The sequence below is a fragment of the Lissotriton vulgaris genome, chromosome 4_1 (genome assembly GCF_964263255.1).
Source record: "Lissotriton vulgaris chromosome 4_1, aLisVul1.2, whole genome shotgun sequence".
NCBI classification, from domain to species: domain Eukaryota; kingdom Metazoa; phylum Chordata; class Amphibia; order Caudata; family Salamandridae; genus Lissotriton; species Lissotriton vulgaris.
In genome coordinates, this window is record NC_141691.1 from 698,079,467 (window position 1) to 698,101,905 (window position 22,439).

Genomic DNA, 22,439 nt, shown 5'->3' on the forward strand with positions numbered 1-22,439 from the left:
CCGTCCTGTATGGTTCCTAAGGAGTACTGCAATAGAAAAAAAGAGAAACTTAAGACGGACTGCAAGGCTGGCGTCTATTCATCTTATTGGTTGAATGTGCTGTAGTCGGAAATGGATGGTGTTGTTTAGTTTGCTCTTCCACGTACCCCGGTTTATTTGCCTGGCGATGATCCAGAGGTCTCACCGCTGGTCGGGGGAGACCCAGGCAGTTCTGGCCCACCACGGGCAGCCGCAGCCCCCAGCCTGAACACAAGCAGTTTCAGTGCCAAGCTAACAACTGCACTGGGATGCCTATGGGATCGCTGGGGTACCTTGGCTGCTGCGCGGGACCAGGAAGTGCTGCTGAGGCCTGAGGAGCTGTCCTCCCTTCAAAAGGCAACAGATTGAAGGTGGGAGACCGTGTGCTGCCAGCGGGTCCAGTTTGCTATTGGCGTCTCTGGCTTCTTGCATTCTTGGGGTTGTATTTTCAATTTTAAGCCAGAGAATATTGGGGTTTAAAAACCCTAACATGCAAAGTGCCTATCAATAAAGACATAAGGCTGATAGGAGTGTCCCTATTGGCAGCTTCAAGGGTGGAGGGGTGCACCTCATTGCAGCTGTTGAGAAGGGCATGTTAGGATTGGTAAAATTCCAAGGGATGTTCTTTAAAATAAAAGAATAGCCTGCGTACATCAGAACCTTTATTACCAATGGCAACTATGTAAAGTCAGATCTTCTTGCCATAAGTCTCACCAGAGTAATAACCACCCTTGTGTCTGCAGTATAAACTTCCTGGACCTTTAAAGCTTGCAGAGAGGAGCAGCAATAGCACCTTATTAGAAGAGTGCTCCTTCTCTGCCCTTCTTTTTTGATGACATGGTGGCAGTACTTGGACTTTGCTTCTGGCTCAATGGCTGAAGTTACTTACATGTTTTTTTTCAAGATCTGAAACCTTACAATGTGAGTACCCACATAGATAATTATACATTATGAGGCTTGAGCCTGTGCGAGTGGTGCAATCTGGGGTTCATTCCTGCTATTTAAGGACAACCAGCATTATCTCTGTAACCCGAGATACGTATAACTCTGCTGTCTCAGGCAGGTGAGGTCTGTGTAACATTGGTGATAGCTATGAAACGACCACACATGCTGGCTGTAGCATTCTGCCCTCCTAGGGAGCCTGCACGCTTCCCTTAATCTTAGATACTGGTTTTCTGTACCTCTCTGCAACTGTGTAACTTAAGTTCTAACTGTTAAGCTTGTATGCAATGCGTATTTTCGTTAGACTTGTGTGCAGTGTGTTCTAACTTTTTCTTTCTATAATATGAAATCTTGCTTTAGCATGGATTTCTTACGTCTAATTATGTGACTTAAGTTACTCTGTCAAGAGCACGTCTGTGATCATGAGTACACAGACTGGGCATCCGCATGCAGCGCCTAGTAAAAGAGGGTGGAGGACCACTGCGATGCAGACTTGCGAGCCTCTGCGGATAGCATGCAACATGTGGGACCTGTGAGTCTGGGAGAAGCCTCGGAGTTTAAAGGGGCCCTTATAAATAATGAGTGTGACGCTTTGCTGGAGGAGTTGAGGCGTTGGTTGCAGGACCTCCACAAAAAAGATGTAGCTGTCAATGGATGCATCAGAATGATGGGTGTGGACGTCAGCTTGCAGGAGTGAAAAGGTAAGGAAAGTTGGGTGGGTCCCGCAACTGCTCGTGAGACAGGAATCTCAAGATGACCAATAGAAGCCAGAGTACTTCTTTAGTCTTGCATCTATAGTTTAGAGTCTTTCCTCTCTCAGCACCGTAAAAAACGGAATGGAAATTAAAAGAAAGTGGAGGCGTGCCCTGCATACTGCACCTCAGATATCAGCAACAATATAAGTATGTTCCGTGTCATGCATGGGAAACTAAGTCCTGATAAAAGCCAGCGTACGTACCCATTCATCCTTCAGAAGTCATTCACATGAAAACTCTTGGGGAAACAATGTCGCATATAATCCACTGCTCTTCGAGATGCAAGCTAACGGCAGTGCTGTATACATGCAAAGTGAGTTCCCCGTTTTTTCTTCCTCTCCTGTGCCTCCTAGTCCAAGCTACCCTTCCCCTGGTGTGCTGCAGCGTCCTTTCTGGAAAGGACTCTTGCCGTGGTTTTTGTTTGTAGCAAGCAAAATAGGGTATAGTGTGTAACTTGTTTGTGATCTGACCAGCTTACAGGAAGATAGTTTGTTTTCCTGAGTTGCATTTTGTTTTACAGTACTGTATTAAGAGAGTGTTTCGAGGAGGTGTTGACTCATCAATATGTAGGAATTCTTTGTATGAGGGCTGTTTATACATACCTTCAATAAATAAACAATAAAAAACCATTTTCTTTTTCCGTTTTTATCTTTGGATACTTCGTACTGCAGGCCAAAGGTAGCCTCACGCAGTCTTTAATGAACAACTGCCCACTATACATAATCACCGTCTAATGAGAAACTACTGTTCACACTCCATTTACTACCCATCACTGACAGACATCACCCATTCCCACTTTCAACACACAGAAACTACAGGTTGCATTACCACTGACAGCACCCTGTATCGAGTCCCCACTGAGCACACTTCTCCATAGGCATCAATCACTGCTAACAAAATACAGGACCAAACAGGCATCGCTAGAAGCACCCTGTATCCAGAACCCACTGACTAACTGAACCTCATACACTTCATTTAAGAGCACCAATCGCTGACAGTATCCATCATGGATTTACTGCATTCTATGCCATTAGAGATAGCACATCATCATCCTGTATCGTTGCTAGTCACCATGAACAACTGACCCTTCCTATTCTCCATCACCTTCATACACAAGCAGTACCATCTCACAACATCCTGCATGTTACAGACTGAGCCCTTTACCTCCCACCCACCTGCCATAACACACCTAATCCCATCACTCGGAGACACCACGAACACTTACCTACAACACCCAGCAAACAAAGGTGGCATCCTGCATTCATCAATGTCATGAGTCAACCTGAATCCAGCACCCACTGAAAACTATCAACCACAGTGAATCTTGAGGGGATGCTCTAGAGTCTTCTGATCTGGGGAGTTTGCAGTATGCGGGACCCATCAGTAATCATTGGTACCCGTAGACAGCATCCACTACCATCCCCTATCTCATTGGTCTCGCTGCAGGGCTAAACACTTATAAAGTCCAAAAGGCAAGACCTATTGGCAACACAACATTATCTCAGCACAGCACCACCTGAGCACCACCTCCTCAGCGTCACCACAGCATCAAGCAGATCCAGCACAGCACCCCCACCTCATCAGTGTACCAAAACCTTTTGCAACATCACTTCATCAACGCAGAACCCCCACAGCACCACCTCTGCATTGGTCAGCACCCCCACCTCATCAGTGTACCAACACCTGCGCAGAACCACCTCCGCACCTCCTGAGCATCAGAGCAGCAACACCTGCGCACCAGTACAACACTATCACCTGTGCACCACAGCATCAGTCGGCACCATCTCAACAACACCTGCGCATCGGGGGGGGGGGGGGGAGAGGAGAGAAGAGAGAGGAGAGAGGAGAGAGGAGAGAAGAGAGAGGAGAGAGGAGAGAGGAGAGAGGAGAGAAGAGAGAGGAGAGAGGAGAGAGGAGAGAGGAGAGAGGAGAGAGGAGAGAGGAGAGAGAGGAGAGAGGAGAGAGGAGAGAGGAGAGAGGAGAGAGGAGAGAGGAGAGAGGAGAGAGGAGAGAGGAGAGAGGAGAGAGGAGAGAGGAGAGAGGAGAGAGGAGAGAGGAGAGAGGAGAGAGGAGAGAGGAGAGAGGAGAGAGGAGAGAGAGAAGAGAGAAGAGAGAAGAGAGGAGAGAGGAGAGAGGAGAGAGGAGAGAGGAGAGAGGAGAGAGGAGAGAGGAGAGAGGAGAGAGGAGAGAGGAGAGAGGAGAGAGGAGAGAGGAGAGAGGAGAGAGGAGAGAGGAGAGAGGAGAGAGGAGAGAGGAGAGAGGAGAGAGGAGAGAGGAGAGAGGAGAGAGGAGAGAGGAGAGAGGAGAGAGGAGAGAGGAGAGAGGAGAGAGGAGAGAGGAGAGAGGAGAGAGGAGAGAGGAGAGAGGAGAGAGGAGAGAGGAGAGAGGAGAGAGGAGAGAGGAGAGAGGAGAGAGGAGAGAGGAGAGAGGAGAGAGGAGAGAGGAGAGAGGAGAGAGGAGAGAGAAGAGAGAAGAGAGAAGAGAGAAGAGGAGAGAGGAGAGAGGAGAGAGGAGAGAGGAGAGAGGAGAGAGGAGAGAGGAGAGAGGAGAGAGGAGAGAGGAGAGAGGAGAGAGGAGAGAGGAGAGAGGAGAGAGGAGAGAGGAGAGAGGAGAGAGGAGAGAGGAGAGAGGAGAGAGAGAGAGAATATATATATATATATATATATATATATATATATATATATATATATATATATATATATATATATATATATATATATATATATATATATATATATATATATATATATATATATATTCCCTTTCTCCCTCCCCGATGCGCAGGTGTTTACGGGAACCACAACGCATTAGCAAATTACCAACTCTTAGACATTTAAATTGCTATGTAAAATATTCAAGCTCCTAGGCTTGCCTCAGTATTTTTTTTCTATTGATGTTAGAAAAATACGGCATTGAAGCCAGCAAAAGTGCACTTAAATGTAGCAAAGTAGTGGAAGGAGGCCCAGCTGTCGTACCCCGAGTACAAACACACCTCCATTATTAGCGGAGATAAATATCATCAAGAGCGTGATTACACATTTTATTTCCAAAAATTGTCAACATAGTCTAATGCTTACTTTGTCCAGCTCAAGCGTCCACATTTTTATGAACCCATCGGTTGATGCAGACACCAACATTTTGGATCCTTCGAGTTCAAAACTGTAAATGCTTTTCACTCTGACAGAAAGAAAAGTACAAAAACAAATTTTACATTACAAAGAGTAAACAATAGTGCTTCCTAAGCGTTTGCTAGAATATAAATAAATAATGGCAGATGATTAAAAAACAAATGCAAATCATTTATTCTGAGGATCATGAAAAGATAAGCTGTGACGCTAACTCTTTAGGGGATATTCAGAGCTCTGCTTCAGATGTAATAATTCAAATTAATCGATAGGTAGTTTAAGTATAAAGACTTTATTCGGTTTATAGGAAGGTAAACCACAAAAGCATCACAACAATGCAATAAAATTTGCATTTAAACAGATAACTGAAAAAAAGAATTCAGATCAATAAAATATAAGGTATGACCATTAAAATAATCCATAACAGGTTATACAATCTCTGTACAAAATTCACTAAAAAGTTCCTAAATAAAAAAAACTCATTATTCACATACTTCCAGCTAAACTGTGCTAAATTAGTACTGTACAACCTCAAGTCATTCAATTTTCTACACTAGCCAAAATTTCCCTTGTACTAAATAATGGCATGCTGTCCCATCCTTTAATTCAAATAAGTACCGGAATGCCTCAAAGTAATTATACATTTTTTCGTCGTTTAAGAGAAGAGGTTTCAAGTATTGCAACCTATGTGCCAGGTAAAAACTACAAAAAAGTGCTATGTGCTGAGTCGACTTTTCAGATTTATCATTGCAGGGGCCTGTCAGTCAAAGGACCCCATCCTTCACTCTTCGGTAATGATGCCAGGCGGTGGTGAACAAGGAAGCAAAAGTGCGTTAGGAGATATCTGTGGTAGGTATAGCAAACTAAGTTGATATACAACTGCCATCCATCCTGGTCCTTCCAAGGAATACATCATACCACAGTTACTTTATTTTGGTCATGCACTTCCTTCTCTCTTGGTAGGCTTTATGTACATACTTCTAAAAACCCTTTTGGAGTAGCCAATTATGTACACCGGATGTATTCAGGGATCCCTCTCTGTCTGGCCATGCCCCCTCAAGAAGTTTTTAAACAATTCAAAGCTTTTTTGTTTTAACTTTGCTTTTCTGTTGTAGTTTTATCTGGACCTCCTTCCTGTTATCTCCTAGGTAAGCGCTGAGATGCCCCCGGGTGAGTAACGCGCTATATAAGAGCTCCATAACATAACATATGCATTAACCATGGAGTTTTAAGTGCCTGGTCAAGTCCTTGACAGTCTATCATGATGGTTACAGTGAAATATGTCTCTTCTTTGGATCACACTGAACACCATAAAAGAAGTGGTTTAGTTTCGAATATATCTTGTATGAAACTAATTCCCATTTCTCAATGGATGATAGTTTTCAATGTAGAATGGGGTAAGGCTAGAAGTCTTTAGAGGAACTTATTCTCTTGGTTCTGAATTAAACCGTTATCCCCAGTGGACCAAATTCCAGCACCATATGTGGCTGTTGAGACGGATTTAACTTTATAGATGGTCAACAGCTCTCCAACAGGCTTGGTCCCTAGCTTACAGACACACCTAAATAAACTTTTGTTAGTCCTTGACATATTTAAAATACAAAAGTCTCCCCTTCATGCTTCCAGCCTCCGCTTGAAGTAAACTAAGTAGTTAAAATGTTTAGTATTTTGTTCCCTTTAAGAAAGAAGGCGTTTGTTCTTCCCCTGGTCTGGCCACAACTCCTAGTAAAGGTTTTCCCAATATTTATTTTCAAGTCTTTTTCTTCTTTGTGATCAGTAAAGCAACTTATCAAGCTTTACAAGCTTTTCAGACTTGGGCCCAAAGGGGCTGCATTGTGTGCCTATATCAGTATGGTTATTTGGCGATGGCCGTTCCAGGGGTATCCGCACCAACAGACTGTAATTTCTAGTCTACCCAGTTTAAATATAGGGAGAAGAGACAAGGTGTCAGAAAAGGTGTCACCCCTGCCTGACACTCCCTCCCCCCCGCCCATCTATATTACATTATGGCATTTGTTCTCCCTTTTGTCCAAAATGTTCTTTTGAGGTAAAATTCAATATCATTTCCCGGATGCGAGGATTCGGCGGTTCTCTCTTCTGTTTTATTAACTAGATGTCATTAACATTATTGTGATTCCATTCCATTCCAAATTCCAAAAAGAAAATTACATTTCACATGAACCATAGGTAAACAGTCAATCCAATTCACAGCCAGCATCACCCTTCAAGTTCCTCAGCAGCGCTCCTGCTCCTTCTTTCGTCTCTGCTAAGGCAGTCTTAGGTTAGGTGGTTCTCTCTTTAGGTTTTATGCGCTCTATAAACTATGCTAATACATTTATGTGCATGATCTACTGGTTATTCATTGTAATGCCTTGTACGTTGAGTTCACATTGTAACGTTATGCTTGGTTCTGTGTAGAATCTCACTGTGGGTTCTATGTAGAATCCCTCTTGATATTGATTCTGAAGTTGTCAGTTACTGAGCAGCTGTGGATGGCCGGGGGTGAATGAAATGATGGATAAATGCAGGAATTGGTATTAAGTAATCTTTAATATTCGAAGAGCTCAGTTATAATCATCCAGTAAGCTCTGCATACAGGAACAACTGCCCTTTACAAATGATGCCCAGAAAAATGACATACATAACATTCCATATTTCAGAAGAACTTAACTAGCACATGTACAAAGGAAGAAGAAAGAATATTAAGAATGCAAACACAACAGTGAATAAACCAGACCAGACTCAGCCTCTCCCTCCTCCAGCCGCAGATCAATGAACAGATGGGAAGGTTTCATTTCACTTCTCCAGCGGCTGTTCGCGTTCTTCGACTCTTTAAAAATGGGTGAGGTGGTGAGCGGGAAGGGTGTGCGGTAGAACGCATATGCGTTTCACCAGATGGGCATGTTAAGGCCTTGATTCAACTGTGCAATGTGTGCTGGAACACACACGCGTTTCAGCTGACGAATAATTTTCCCAGCGTCAACATGCGTGGTCATGTATTGGCCATCTTTAAGCACTGGGAAGAGTAACAATAGAATAAAAGAGCATCCTGATGTGCGTCGTCACGCACGGGTGCCACCTTGTGCGGTTGGGAGTACTTTCAGCGAACATCCTGTAATTTGAGGAGTTCTTTGCTTCGCATTTGGCAGAGCGGCTTCTTTTCATCAATTTGGCACTTCGCCAAGTATATCATTGGCGATTGGCACATTAGGGTTAGCGTGCCAGTATTGAGAATTTCGGCAATTTTTCTCAAATAGTGTGTGTGCGACAAATTAACGAGTCAGTCTTCAACGGTGATTAGCACACCTTCAATATTCTTTGTCAATTTATTTGTGCTGATGACAAGAGCAGCGATGATTTGCACACCTGTAGGCTCATGCGAGTAGTGCAAGATAACATTTGCAGTGATATTTTCTCGTGGTGCAAAGTGATTTCACTTTTCATCTGTGGTGAGCTCTAAAAAGTTTGTGGGTGACTCATTTAAAAATAAGTACAGAATATTATAAAAAGGTAAACAAGACTTTTTATTTGTAACCTTAGTTTTAAATTTATTTTGTTCTTCGCATTTCACAGTGTTAAGGGTCATTTTTTTATATTGTTGTTATACCAAGTAAAAATGCAGAACGTGACACAGCCACCTTCTTTCTTGACAACTCCAGGAGAACCAACTATAAAGTGGCAAAAGGGGAAGAAGATTTTTGTGTACTATGCGAGGGTTTGTGGGACAAACTTTAGCGCAGAGCGAAAACATTCCTTACTTTTTCACTGTTTTGGAGGGGAAGGTCAGAAAGTTCTTGAGCAGCCGCGGCTGCTGTGCCGTTTGTGTGGAGGGCGGTTGCCGTTACTCCACACATAATCCCGACTTCCGGCAAGACGCGGCCTAGTCGTCCGCCGGAAGGAAGGTACTTAGCCCTACATGCAATGGACGCGCAGCGGGCACGCCTAAGGCAAGCCCGTCTGCGCCCGGCGCACAGAATGCTGCTGTTATACATAAAAGTATTGTAAAATACTCTAAGGAGGACCCCTACGCTCTCCATCAATCTCGGGAGGGCTGTTAGATATGTGCTCTAAACACCAACTGTAGATGCCGCGGTTGTGGCTTCGCCTTTTCCACTGCCAGTACAACTCAGGTAGCAAATTGGTTTACTGTAGATGGCAGCCGGCGAGCTGAGGCTTCACTGCAGAGTGGGCTCATCAGTCCAAGTGATTGAAAATATGAGTTTAGATATATTGTTCATAACAGAAACATGGGCCGATGCAGCCTCGGACCCGGATTTCATTACTGCCACCCCGGTCGGATATAGCTTTGTCAAGATGGATAGGCCCATAGGCAGGAGAGGAGGTGGGGTAACGATTATATCCAGAGACTGCTACACCGTTTCTATCCATCCTATCCAACTTTCCGGCTGCGAAGCATTGCATTTTACTGTTAAACTCAGCGCTAACATCTCATTTAAGGGCATTCTTGTGTATCGGCCACCAGGGTCTAAAGCCATTTTCTTAAATAATCTGGATGAAATGCTGGAAACAATATTAGCTTTACTTTTTATGGTTAACTAATTGTCTAACCGAATAAAAGAATTTGAACACTTCATATTAGCTAATGAGGAATTCACCATTCTGGGTGATTTGAATTTTTACCTGGAGGACCCCACAAGCAAAGAGACCGCTGTGCTCCTGGACACTCTAGGTGCAGCAGGGCTGACCCAACTGGTTGGTGTTCCTACTCATGAGGCGGGGTACACGCTGGATGGGATCTCCTCTTCCTTTCATGGGCTCAAAGTTAAAGAAGGGATCCCTCTCCCCTGGTCAGATCATTCACTCATTAGTTTTACCTTTCTAAGAGTAATTATCAGCAGATCAACAGAGCTATACCTAAGGCAGCTCTTCGCAGAGTCTGGAGTAAAGTGGACAAAATTGCTCTGCAAACTAGTTTATTATGTTCAACTCCCCCTGGCTTTGTCAACGTTGATAAAGCAGTTGTAACTACAACAGTTGGCTACTGGAGGCCATTAGCGCAGCGGTTCCTATTTAGAATATTTCAGTTAACCGGGCGGCACCACCTGCACCATGGTTTTCTGATCTTCTTCGAACTGAAAAACAGAAATGCCGTCGTTCGGAACGTCGTTGGCGCATGGATTACCATGAGACTGATAAACAGATTTATAGCACAGCCCTCAGATCTTATAAAACGCTTATGATTATCGAGAAAAGTAAATATTTTAAAACTCAGATTGATTCTGTGAAACACTCCTCAAAAGAGTTATTTTCAATTATAAATAAACTCACGTCCCTAAGGCTTTAAATAAGCTAGGCAGTCAACAGTTTGTTGATGACACGGTGTCCAATTTCAAAAGTAAAGTGTTGGATATTGTTGGCAATTTTAAAGATTGTTTAAATGCCCAGCCAACTTCCAATACACAGACCCTGCTGGTCGATACGTGCAGGTTTCTTGAATTTTCCCCGGTGTCAGCCGACACAGTGAACCAGTATATTTTAGCCTCCAAATCAGGTTCTCCATTGGACCCGTGCTCGCCAGCTTTTTTGACAGAACTTGTGGATTTGGTGAGTCCTGTGCTGGCAGACATTTTTAACAAGATGTTCTCCTCAGGCAGATTTCCTACTAGTTGGAAGGAGACCTTTATTCTCCAGCTTCTTAAGAAAGCCACTTTAGACGCCTCTCGGACATCGAACTACCGCCCTATTGCATGCCTCCCTCTCCCAGCTAAAATTGTGGACAAGATTATGAGTGTCCAATTGACTCAGTTTATCGAGGATAATGGGCTGTTGGACCATTCTCAGTTGGGTTCCGTAAAGAGCACAGTACTGAGACGGCACTCATCAAAGCGGCCGAAGAAATTAGAGCGGCGATAGACAGTGGAGGTACCACGGCATTGATTTTGCTTGATCTCTCTGCCGCGTTCGACACTGTTGATCATACTCTCCGGATTCACTGATTAAAAACTTTAGGTGTAGAAGGTATGGCGTTGACCCTCTTGGCCTCCTTTCTACAGGAGAGGAGATCAACGGTGTCGCTTGATGGGTTCAATTCAGAGTCCTATGTGCTGCCTTGCGGGATGCCATAGGGTAGCTCGCTGAGCCCACTGTTGTTTAATGTGTATGTCACTGAACTGGCGTTATTAATTCGAGGCTATGGCTTCTCATTAACATCTTACGCAGATGACTCCCAGATTGTGGTTGCAGCTCATACAAAACAGAGCTCCCCTGCTGTGCAATTCCATGACTGCATGGCCGCCATTAACATCTGGATGAGAAGACGCTGCCACAAATTAAACTCCGATAAGACTGAAGTGCTGATTTTTGGCAGCTTACAACCTGCTTGGAGTAATCTTTGGTGGCCTGCAGAAATGGGATCGCCGCCCATTCCATCGGATAAGACCAGACATTTGGGCATCCTGTTTGACAACAGATTAACATTCATTCAACAAACAAATGCTATCGTCTCGGCTTCCTACTTCCTGATAAAAAAATTAAGAAGGTTCTTTCTTATATCCCTGAAGAAACCAAGAAAGTGGTCATCACCTCCCTTATACAATCCAAATTGGATTACTGCAACGGACTCTATCTGAATGTCCAGAAGCAGTGTTTGAGGAAACTTCAAGCAGTCCAAAACTCTGCGGCTCGCCTTTTGTTGAGGCTTTCCCGGCATAAATCCATTGCGAGAGAAATTCGAAAGCTGCATTGGTTGCCAGTGGTACAGCGAATCAGATTCAAGGCGTTTTGTGTGGCTTTTAAAGCCTTGACACACAAGGGTCCGTTGTTTTTGCAGGAACATTTTATGTGGTACGAGCCAGGTAGATCACTCCGGTCCACTGGTGCAAATCTTCTAACTGTGCCGAAGATTCGGACTTTGCACTGGGGAGGTCGGAGTTTTCACTATGGCACTTCCAAGCTGTGGAATTTGCTGCCACCTGAGATTAGGAAGGCTAGCTCTCTTGACCTTTAGGAAATACTTGAAAACTTGGTTGTTTCAGTGAGAGGAGTCGGTTGGGTTTCTACTCTTGTTTTTTTTTTAGCGCCGAGACACAATTCTTGGTATTTGCGCGCTTTATAAATGTCACTATCATTATCATTTGCCAGAGCTTAGCGCTGCTGATCAGAGAAGATTGAGTGAGTACGAGATTTGCATTCTTCAATTGGATCGGCACTACCTCCCTCGTTTAAGTACAATAATGGAGAGATATCATTTTGGCTAGATTGAACAGAAGAAATAGGAGTCCGTAGAGGAATTTGCCACAGGCTTAAAAAAGCTTGCTGCCTCCTGCAAGTTTGGTGGTGCAGTGGAGGAAAGAATTAAGGATCAGTTTGTTGTAAAATGTGCTCATGATAAAATTAGAGACGAGCTGTGGTTGAAAGATGAGCGGCCCTTGGATGAGGTTTTGGCAATTGCAAAAAGAGTGGAACACATGATGAAATGTGTTGGTGAGTTAAGCTCTGTTAAAAAAAAGTCAAAAGCTTTGATCAATAATGCCATAGAAGTTGCATGTCCGGTTAAAAGTAAAACTTCTGTTGAGAGTGACCGGGACAAATCTTCTCGTGTTGCTGAAGGTGTCTTCACTGGACAACAGGTCCGATTGTTTCAGATGTGGGAGAACAGGCCACAGAGTTAATGCTGCCTTCTGTCCAGCTCTACATTTCAGTTGCAATGGGTGTGGGAGGATGGGTAATTTTGCCAAGTGTTGTAAAATCAAGGTAAAAAGGAGGAATCGGTCTCAAATCAAAGAACAACCACAGGTAAAAGATCATGTATCAGCTAGATGATAAAAAAGCAAAACATCCCTCTCATGTTGTCACTGTTGAAGGTGCTGAACTTGAGATGAAGTTTGATTCCTACTCGCATCTCACCATGATTTCCAAAGACATTTTTGATGTGCATTTTAAAGACAAAGTTACACATCTAAAAAATGACATTTCTCTTGTTGGTTACGGCGGTTTACTGATCAACATTCTAGGTTATTTCTTAGCGTGGATCCAAGTGAGTGGACGCATGACTGCTGGTAAAATATATGTGGTAAAGAGAGGGGAGGCACTTTTAGGGTGGCCTCATCAACGTTTGCTGGGTTTTCTTCTCAACCCCAGTGCAGTGCATCAAGCCCAAGTTCAGGTGGTGGGTGATTCTGTTGCTAATTTAGCAGAACGCTTTGCTGATGTTTTTGAAGAGAAATTAGGGTGTCTGAAGGGGTATAAACAACATATAAAATTGAAAGAGGGTGCTGTCCCTGTTGTTGCAAAGGTTAGGAGAGTGCCTTTGAACGAGCAAGCTGGTGTGCAGAAAGAGATAGAACGTTTGGTCAACATGGGAGTCATTGTGCCAGTTGAGGCAACAGAGTGAATAGCTCTGATAGTTGTTGCCAAGAAGGCCAGTGGTGAGATCCGCCTCTATTGACTTATGCTCACCCAAAGAGGTAGTTGTGGATAGATTTTTATGGCCTAACATCGATGAGTTGATTGGCACTTTGGTAGGGGCAAAGTACTTCACCACCATACATCTTGCCTCAGACTATCATCAGGTAGAGTTAGACAAGCTGTCGGAGGATTTGACGGCCTTTGTGACACCCATGGGAACCTTTAAATTTCTGAGGACGCCATTTGGGGTTGTTTTGGCTGCGTCTTTTTCAAGGGATCATGTCTGATGTACTTACGGGTCTTTCAGGAGTGAAGTGCTATCAGGATGATTTATTGATTCATGGTAGCACTAAGGCAGAGCATTTCTCGAGGGTTTGTGAAGTTTTTGAATGACTGAGAAAGGCCGGTTTGACTCTCTGAAAGGAGAAATGTAAGTTTGCTGTGGAAGTAAACTATCAAAGTCATTGCATCTCAGGGCAGGGTGTTTTTCCAAAGAAAGAACTGGTTGACTCCATTGTGAACATCAGTGAGCCTTCTAACAAGGAGGAGTTATTGTCTTTTTTAAAAATGATAGAATTTTAATGTAAGTTCATTCCGGGGTATGCAGATAAGACACAAAATTTTAGGAGGTTGACGGATAAGTGTGTGGTTTTTGAGTGAAGTACTGAGTGTGCCAGAGAGTTTGTCTCCATCAAGGTGGATTTAAAGAGAGCTCCCTCCTTACAAGCTTTTGTGCCAGGTGAGGAGAATAATTTTGGCTGATTCTAGTGCCAAGGGTTTGGGAGCAGTGTTACTTCAAAAGAACTGAGGCGTTGAACATTTGATTGCTTGTGCTCGAGATGTTTGAGGGGCTCTAAGCTTAATTATTCTGTAATCGAGAAAGAAGTTTTGGCCATCTTTTGGGCACAGAGAAAATTTTGAAATTTGATTTGGGGTACCAAGGTGAAAGTCCTGTCAGACAATAAACCCTTAAAATAACTTTAAATTTCATACCGATTCTCAGTTGAGTTTTAAATCTGTTATATAGGTATTTACAAGAATGGCAGATACTTGGTTGGATTCAACTTTCAGATGGTAGAGTCCATCCACAGTGAAGTGGATACAGTTTTTTTTATAACACTTTATTAAAGCTGCTGAGGCAATCCACATTTGCAAAGACCAAGTATACATCAAGTACAGATTGATATCAGGTGCCACATCTAACATTGCAATTAGAGCATTGAAGTGTCCAGCAGGATTGCTTATTTGAACATAGAGAATGATGCAAGGTAAACATTTTCTGATAAGGCAACAGAAATGCAAAAAGAACAAAACGAATAGCACGAAAATCGAAAGCAAGATAAAAGAAACAAAAATCATAATTACTAGATTGCAAGACCAACACAGTAATTCAGCTCGTGGGGTGGTGACCACCATCTCTGACAACAACCACAGTCCAGCCAAAGCAGACAACATCCTGCACCACCCATCCAGGACATGGACGGTGTCCAGTAGCCCACACAGTTGTGTTATCACAAGAAGGTCAGAGGAACAGATCGAACACAATACAATCTCCCATTTCATCAGACAGAGCACCCCCGGAGCCAGGAAAGGCAACGTGTCACCAAACTACCAGGACCAAGCCTCAGGCATCTAGGGGCAGAAGTGAGCCACAGTTGGGTCAATACAATTGCGAGTGCAATGAAGGAGTACCTCATGCTCTAGGCCACCCCGGTCGGTGTGTTGGTGAAGTGGATACAGTTAGCCCCATGATGGCAAGGAATGGACTTGATACCACAGACTCACCATTCACTGCCTACTGTGGTCAAAAAAACTACCTTAAAAGATGTGCTTTCTAAAAAAGGGCTAGATATTATTTCTTCAAGAATTAAGAAGTGGCTCATTTCACTTCAAGAGTTTGATTTTGATGTGGATTATATTCCAGGAGTTATCAACAAATCTGCTGATTGCCTATCTGGATTAGTTGATGTAAAGGTAATTGGTTCAGATGAGGAGAGTCTGGTGAATGAAGTGATAAATGTCTGTGAAATCACATTAGGTGCGATAGATAAGTCTGAGTGGAAAACCGAAATTGGAAATGATCATGAAATTACGAAAGTTATTGAGTTGCTTCTGTTGGGAAAGAATAGACATCTTGAGAAACCCTGGTCTTTAGTTGGTGAGGAATTGTCTTGTGGATGGTGTGCTTGTTCGGGGTACCATAGCTTGTTCCACCATTGGTTGTGCGGAGTAGGCTTCTTAGTCTTGCGCATGTTGTTCATCTTGAAAACGAAGGAGTATTTGAGAATGCAATTCTGGTGGCCAGGGATGGATAAGGAGATTGAAAGGATGGTTCGAGATTGCCTGGAGTGTTGTACCAGTGATAAAATATTAAATACCAAACAGATGCCCATGGTCTGTAGGAGGGTACCTGAACATCCCTCGGATGAGATACCACTTTTTAAAAACTTCTTTATTGGGTTTTCTCCAAAATCGGCAGCGCATATCCATAACAACATGTTTACATTTCGTCCACCTCAGTCAAGGTGAGGAACATCACAGTAAAGATATCCATCAACGATAACGGAATTCGCAACCGTAGAGAGTCCACTCCCCTTAACATTATCTTTGGTTAGTCTTCTTTTTGTTTTTTCCATACATAATCATACCCAACTGTAAGAAACTCCCCCCGCCTCCCATGTCCACTTCCCTTCCCAACATCCCCCCTCCCTGCCCTACCCTTCCCTCTACCAGGTCTATGTAACTCGAGGTCCACGTATCTCAGTGATCAAGCGGGGTCACCCTACGTCTCCCTCCCCTGTCCTGGGGCCCTCCCCTCTGCAGAGGACGTCTCAACCGCGCTGTCTATTGTGACTTGGGAGGCCTGTCTCACTATCTCCTGCATCCTCGCTCCCCATGCCATTAAAACCTCTGGCAGCTTGGGATCCCTCCTGGTGCTCCTTATGTGCCCCTCCTCTGTCAGGGCCCATTCTCGTAAATCCGTCCTCCATTTTGCCCGTAGCGGTCCTTGCTTAGTTAACCAGTGGATCGCAAAACGCCTCTTGGCTATGACTAGACCCAGGACCAGGACCCGCCTGCTTATCTTACGTTTCGGGTCCCTAGGAATCAAGCCCAGTAGACAAGTGCGTGGCTTCAAGTCTATAGCCCATCCAGTTATCCGGCTCAGATCCCCAATAACCTGACCTCCAATACGTCTGGATCGTTGGGCACGTCCATACCATATGCAGAATATCTGCCGGGTCATAGCAATACCTGGGACAGTGAGGGTCACTGGAGCCATCAATGGCGTTCAGCCTCCAGGGCGAGAGGTACCTCATATGTATTACGTTGTACTGGATTTGCTTAAAGTAATTGTTCACCGCCACCTTCCGCACACTCCCGTGTATTTTTTCCCAGTCTCGCGTCGTGACCTCCTGTGGACACACCTGCTGCCATTTTTTCTTGTTTAGGGGGCCGTTCTTTTTGTCATCCCTCAACGCTCTTTAGAGATGAGTAACACTTTCTCCCTCCCACCATAGCAATCATAGTGACCAGGGTTTCGGTGTGTCCTGGGACGTCTGGAAATGTGGGCCACGATTGCCATGCCGTTGCTGCTAGTTTGGCATACTGCAAGAACTGCCCTGTTCTCAACTCTAAGGTGGCCACTGCCTCCTGATAAGTAATAAATTTACCATCCGGGTAGAGGTCCGACAACATTAGGCAGCCCCCCGCCTTCCAGGCCTCTACTGACATCACTTGGTCAAGACGAGCAAAGGGTGGCATCAGCCAGAAGATCGCCTCCGGGGCGAAAGGTCTATCACGAATTATTATCCGGACCACTCTGTTCCAAATTGCAGCTCCAGGCTGCACCAAAGGAGGACCGCGCATCATGAGCCCCCCGGCCCGCCATAACAACGCCCCGAGCTACCTGTCTCCATACGTACCTGCCAACAATGACCTCTCCCTGGAGGGATCGGCGTCCAACCAGGCAATGGCATGTTGCAATTGCGATGCAAAATAATAAAGTGCCAAGTCTGGGATCTCCAAACCCCCTTTACCCCAACTGCGTTTCATGACTACTAAACTAACCCTGCATCGCTTTCCGTTCCATAGTAGTTGGACCAGCAATTTATCGAGTTCCCTAAATACCAGATGCAGAATTTCAATGAAGGAGCCTTGCATGGTATGGAGACATCAGGGTAGGACTACCATCTTTATTAATGCAATCTTTGCCATCAGGGATAGGTTAAGAGTGTTCCAAAAGGTAATACTACACTCCAGCCCCCAAATTATCCTCCCCATATTGTGCTGATAAAACACTGCCTCAGTCCTCCCAACCCATATCTCTAGGTATCGGACCGTGTCCTCAACCCATGGAAGCACTAGCACCGGGCGTTGGTCCCCCAAGTCGCTCTCTGTCCCAATCGCTAAGAGCTGTGACTTTGTTCTGTTAATGTGAAGCCCAGAGGCCCCAGCGAATTGGGCCAGCGCCAATGACGGCAATGACTGGGAAGGCCGGTTCAGGTATATTAACGCGTCATCTGCGTACATTGACACCACATGCTCCGAATCCCCCACACGTATGCCCTGTGCCACCAGTAACTGGCGCAGATGACACACCAATGGCTCCATTGCCAGGGCAAATAACAGGGGAAGAGGTCCCCCTTGCTAAAGGAAATGTGTCGGACGCGTAACGTCCCGTACATACCCTCGCCATCGGATGAGCATATAGCAGTTTAATCCAGTTTGCAAATAACTACTAGGCCCATTTTAAGCAGAACCTGCGAAAGGTAAGCCCAACTAATCGAGTTGAATGCCTGTTGGATATCGAGGAACACCAAGGTGCTCTGTTGGGCCCGTCCCTCCAAAGATTACATAACATGCGCCAGGCGGCGGATATTCAGCAACATATTTCTGCCCGGTATAAACCGGGACTGGTTATCATGGACCAGCCACCGAAGATAGGGGAGGAGCCTAGACGCCAACACCTGGCTGATAATATAAAGATCAACATTCAGCATAGAGATATGTGAGCCGGGTAGGAAGTGGTCCTTCCAAAGTTTGGGGATCATCACAATCCGCGCTTCCCGCATGGATTCTGGGAGCATACCGCGTTCCTCGGCTTCCACTGTGATCGTTAGTACTTTGGGGATCAGTACTCCACCGTACTCTTTGTAGAGTTCGGCTGCTATACCATCCATTCCCAGGGACTTTGCGGTCTTTAGGTGGGCGATTGGCGCTCGTATTTCTTCCCCACTGAAGGGGCCACCCCGGGCGTCCTGACTTTCCGCGTCGATACTAGGCAGGTCCACTTCTGCCAAATAGGCCTCCACCGCCTCAAGGGTCATGGGTGACTGGCTCTCAGAGTATAATTTGCTTAAGTGGGCCAGGAATACGTTATTTATTTCATGTTGAGTATACACACCATCTGTCCAAGGTCGTTTTTAAGTGCCAGGATGGGGCAAGGCTGAGCCTCTGCTCTAACCAACCCTATCTCCTTCCGAATACCATCGACGCCGACTCGCTGTTCTAGCATATTTGCCTAGTGAGTCTCATATGTCCTATCTGCCGCCGCACGTCATCCCATTCCGCCGACCGTATTCGTGGGAAGTTCTTTTTCCAAAGCCGCTAACCGTTCCTCCTGCTGCCGCAGGTCACACTCCTAAACTTTAACCCCCACCTCCATGGACATACATATCCCCCGTACCACCACCTTCATTGGATCCCACTCGGTCTCCCCAGTGCCAGCAGAGCGTCAGTTGACCTCCATATAATCGTCCAGCTCCTTCGATTTGGCGTCTTTATAGAACGGGTCACCAAAGGCTTCGATATTGCGCCTCCAGAGCAGTACCTTCGACCTCTTTCGGGCCAGCGAGTATGCAATTAGGAGCGGGGAATGATATGACAAATAGCGGGCTAGGTATTGCGTCTCTGCTACCCGATATACCGCCGTCTTTTGAATGAAGAAATAGTCTAACCTACTTTAGGTATTGGCAGCAGGAGTGTGATAAGAGTACATTCTACGACTAGGGTTACAATGGCGCCACACGTCCAGTAAACAAAAATTGTGAAGCATTTGGCTCATCGCTTCTCGTTCTCTAGGCTTGGCATCTAGTTTTGGGGGGAATGGGTAGAGCTCCCCATCCAGGGCGCAATTAGTCACCTGCCACTACCAATTCTGTATCCGGGTCCAGATCCAGGTGCCCCATAACTTGGCCCAAAAACCCACCATCATCGCTATTTGGGGCATAAACATTGATAAGGCATATATTGCACCCATCTAAGGTCCCCACCACCAACACAAACCTCCCGTCAGGATCCTGATTAATATGCACAGCCTTAAAGGAGACTTCCAGTGCCATCCAGATAAGCGTTCCCCTAGCAAACCCAGAGTAGGATGTAGCAAAAAACTGACCTCTACACCTGCGTTGGACGAATTTAAGATAGTCTCCCCATAGGTGGGTTTCCTGGAGTAGGGCTGTACTGACCCCATAACACCTAAGGTATGATGCCACCCGGATCCTTTTCACCCTAATATTGAGCTCCCGCACGTTCCACTTGATCAGTTTGTATTTCTGGTTATCCCCTGAAAGGAGTGTATTTTCGGTATCGCAGTCCCCCGCCTGTGATGTGGGGACTCCCCAGTAGCGTCATATCTTGCCCCTTCAGGAGGAGGACGCCTTCGAACTCATGTGTACCAACATAGACCAGACCAGGCAGCATCCCAAAACCCCACAACTGGAAACCCCAACAACCCCACAACTGGAAACCTCAACTCCCCCCACCCACAGGTGGTAGCCCTTCATTCTCACAACCAACCCTGGTTTGAGGACTCCGAACCCCACCCCAAAGCTCCACCCACCCCCTAGAATACCCCTCTCAACTTGAAAAAACGATTACAACCACACTTACCCACCGAGGTCCGTTTAAACCTCCCTTCCCACTTAGACTATGTGAATCAGCCGACTGACTGGCACTGCGCAGCCCCGCCCGGCCGAGGTCTAGCCAGGTTGCCTCAGCAGTCCACAGCCGGCGAACCTAACCAGCCTATTGGCGAAATGGTGTACCCTCCTCCAACATTTATCAACCCTACCTCCTCAAGTCCAATGGGCTCAAGCCCGTTCATATGAGTCACATGGTAAAGTCAACTGCGCCGTGGGCGAAACCCGGTACTCAGTGTCCATGGGTAAGAAACCCCCCGATCTCAGCGTCCGGACCCTCGCTCACTTGTTTCCAGAGCCCTCTACAGCCGGGCCTATGGCACCATCCACATCAGACTGTGTTTCCTGCACCAGACTGAGTGGAGAGAACAGGTTCTGCATCGGGATTGCCTCTCTCTCCGTACGAAGAGTGCCATCCGGTACCACCAGGATGCATCCTCAGTCTACCCGATCTTGTTCCCGCCGCTGTTGTCCTTCTGCACGACATTGCTGGTTTTTTGTCGATTGCTCCTGATTTTGGCCTGGGCTGGCCAGTCTGGGCCGGTCAGGTCCAACGAGTCCATACAGTCTGCTACCTCCGATAGGGTACCACAGAAATGGACTATGTCTGCGTACTGCACTCGGAGCCTAGCCGGGAACATCAGGCTGCATTTAATGTTGTGGCTACTAATCCGGCGTTTAACACTCAGGAAGTCATTCCGCAGGACTTGCACTTTTTAGTATATATGAATGTCTTGGTTCTCAAATCTAGGCGGGCCATTGGCACGGATGTGCTGTAAGATCATGTCCCACTCCCTGAAGTTATACATCCGGGCAATCAAGGCTCTAGGCGGGATCCCGGTATCTGGGGCGGCCCCAGTGATCTATGTGCCCTTTCCACCACAAACGTTTTGGAGAGCCTAAGGTTGGGGAACGCTCTGCCGATCCAGTCCTCCAGAAATAGATTCGCTGCTGGCCCCTCCGCTTTTTCGGGGAATACCAAAAAGCGGAGATTATTCCTTCTAGAGTGGCCTTCCGCATCTTCCGCCCTTTTCTCCAGCCGGGCCGTATGGTCCTGGAGTGCCGTCACCGTCTCCTGCAGCTGCCTGACCCCTCTGTTCGCAGAGCACTCCGGTCCTTTCCGTGATGGTGACCCTGTCTACCACCTTCCTGAGATTCAGGCGCAGGTGATTGATGTCCATGGCCATCCCATCCATTTTGGTCTCTAATGCTACCCTGGAGTCTTGGATCGCTTCCAAGATATCTGCCTTGTCCCGAGCGGCGGAGTCCTGGTGGGACCCCTGCTCCATGTCTGCACGAGGGCTGTCCATCTAACCCGCTCCGGGACCGTGTATTGCACAATTTTATTCGATTGGGCGCCTCTTAGGGGTCTGTCCCTCCCCATAATCAGCGAGGCCGCCCTAGGGTACGCCTCGGCGGGCTCCTTGACCAAAAACTAGTTTTGCCTCAAGCAGTCCAGGGAAGGGTTCCTTCCGACAGTCCACCTCCCCTCGGGGTTTCAGCGGTGTCTATCAGGCAGGCCCCTCGTCCGTCGCTCTTAGCTGTCACCTGGCCTTCCTTCCCTCCCCGCCAGACAGTCACGGTGTGTTACCCTTTCAGCCCGGCAGTTAGTCCAATCATGGGAGTTGCCTGGCCCTCTGCCACTCTTGCCGGACAGTTCCGGTGTAGTATCCTTGTGAACCTGGCCTTCCGCTGACTCGCGGAGAGAACGCCTCTGGCCCAATTCCTTCGCTCCAAGGGGCTACGCCAAGCAGGGGGTTCCCCTCACCTCTTCTTCCCAGGTACTGCCTAAGGCCTCTGGCACGGAGCACCACTGTATCGCCCCCAAGCATTCACATTTCCCCCGACTCACCAGCTGGGGTGTAGGCAGGCCTCTATTCGCCCCTTCAGCCTCTGTGATAGTTAGTCTCCGGCCTCCAGATTCTCTTGTCCTAGGAAACAAAGGGGCAAGTCCTGGGTGCGTACGGCCGCACGTCACCGCAACCGGGCACTGGAAGCGGCCCCATTGCAATTCAGGCCTGCATTAGCTCTCAGTATGCAGGTGCGGCCGGCTAGAATGGGTGCAGGCCGCACAGCCGCGACCTTGCGCAGCTTCTTCTTCCGGCCTGCAAGGTCCCCCTCTCGCTATTTGCTTCCCCTCTCCTGGGGCTGTACTGTTGATTTATCTGTGTGGCTCTACTCACCGGGGTCACGGGCCGCCACTGCATCCCCCGATGTCCGCCTCAGAGCTCCACCCGATGGTCACCGACTCCGGGATCGGGCGTCTGTCCGGGCGGTCACAGCCTTAGGCTCAGGAGTAGGTCCCGCCACTG

The 22,439-nt window shown here is 46.5% G+C and overlaps 1 protein-coding gene across 2 annotated transcripts in view; it reads right to left on the bottom strand.

Moving 5' to 3' along the window:
- The window catches only part of PAK1IP1 (PAK1 interacting protein 1), a 193,325-nt gene that overhangs the window by 47,379 nt on the left and 123,507 nt on the right, over nucleotides 1-22,439 (bottom strand). For both annotated transcript variants that reach the window (XM_086964991.1, XM_086964990.1), the window contains one exon: nucleotides 4,793-4,892. In XM_086964991.1, coding sequence (XP_086821117.1) covers nucleotides 4,793-4,892 — 100 coding nt within the window. The remainder of the gene's footprint in view (nucleotides 1-4,792; nucleotides 4,893-22,439) is intronic.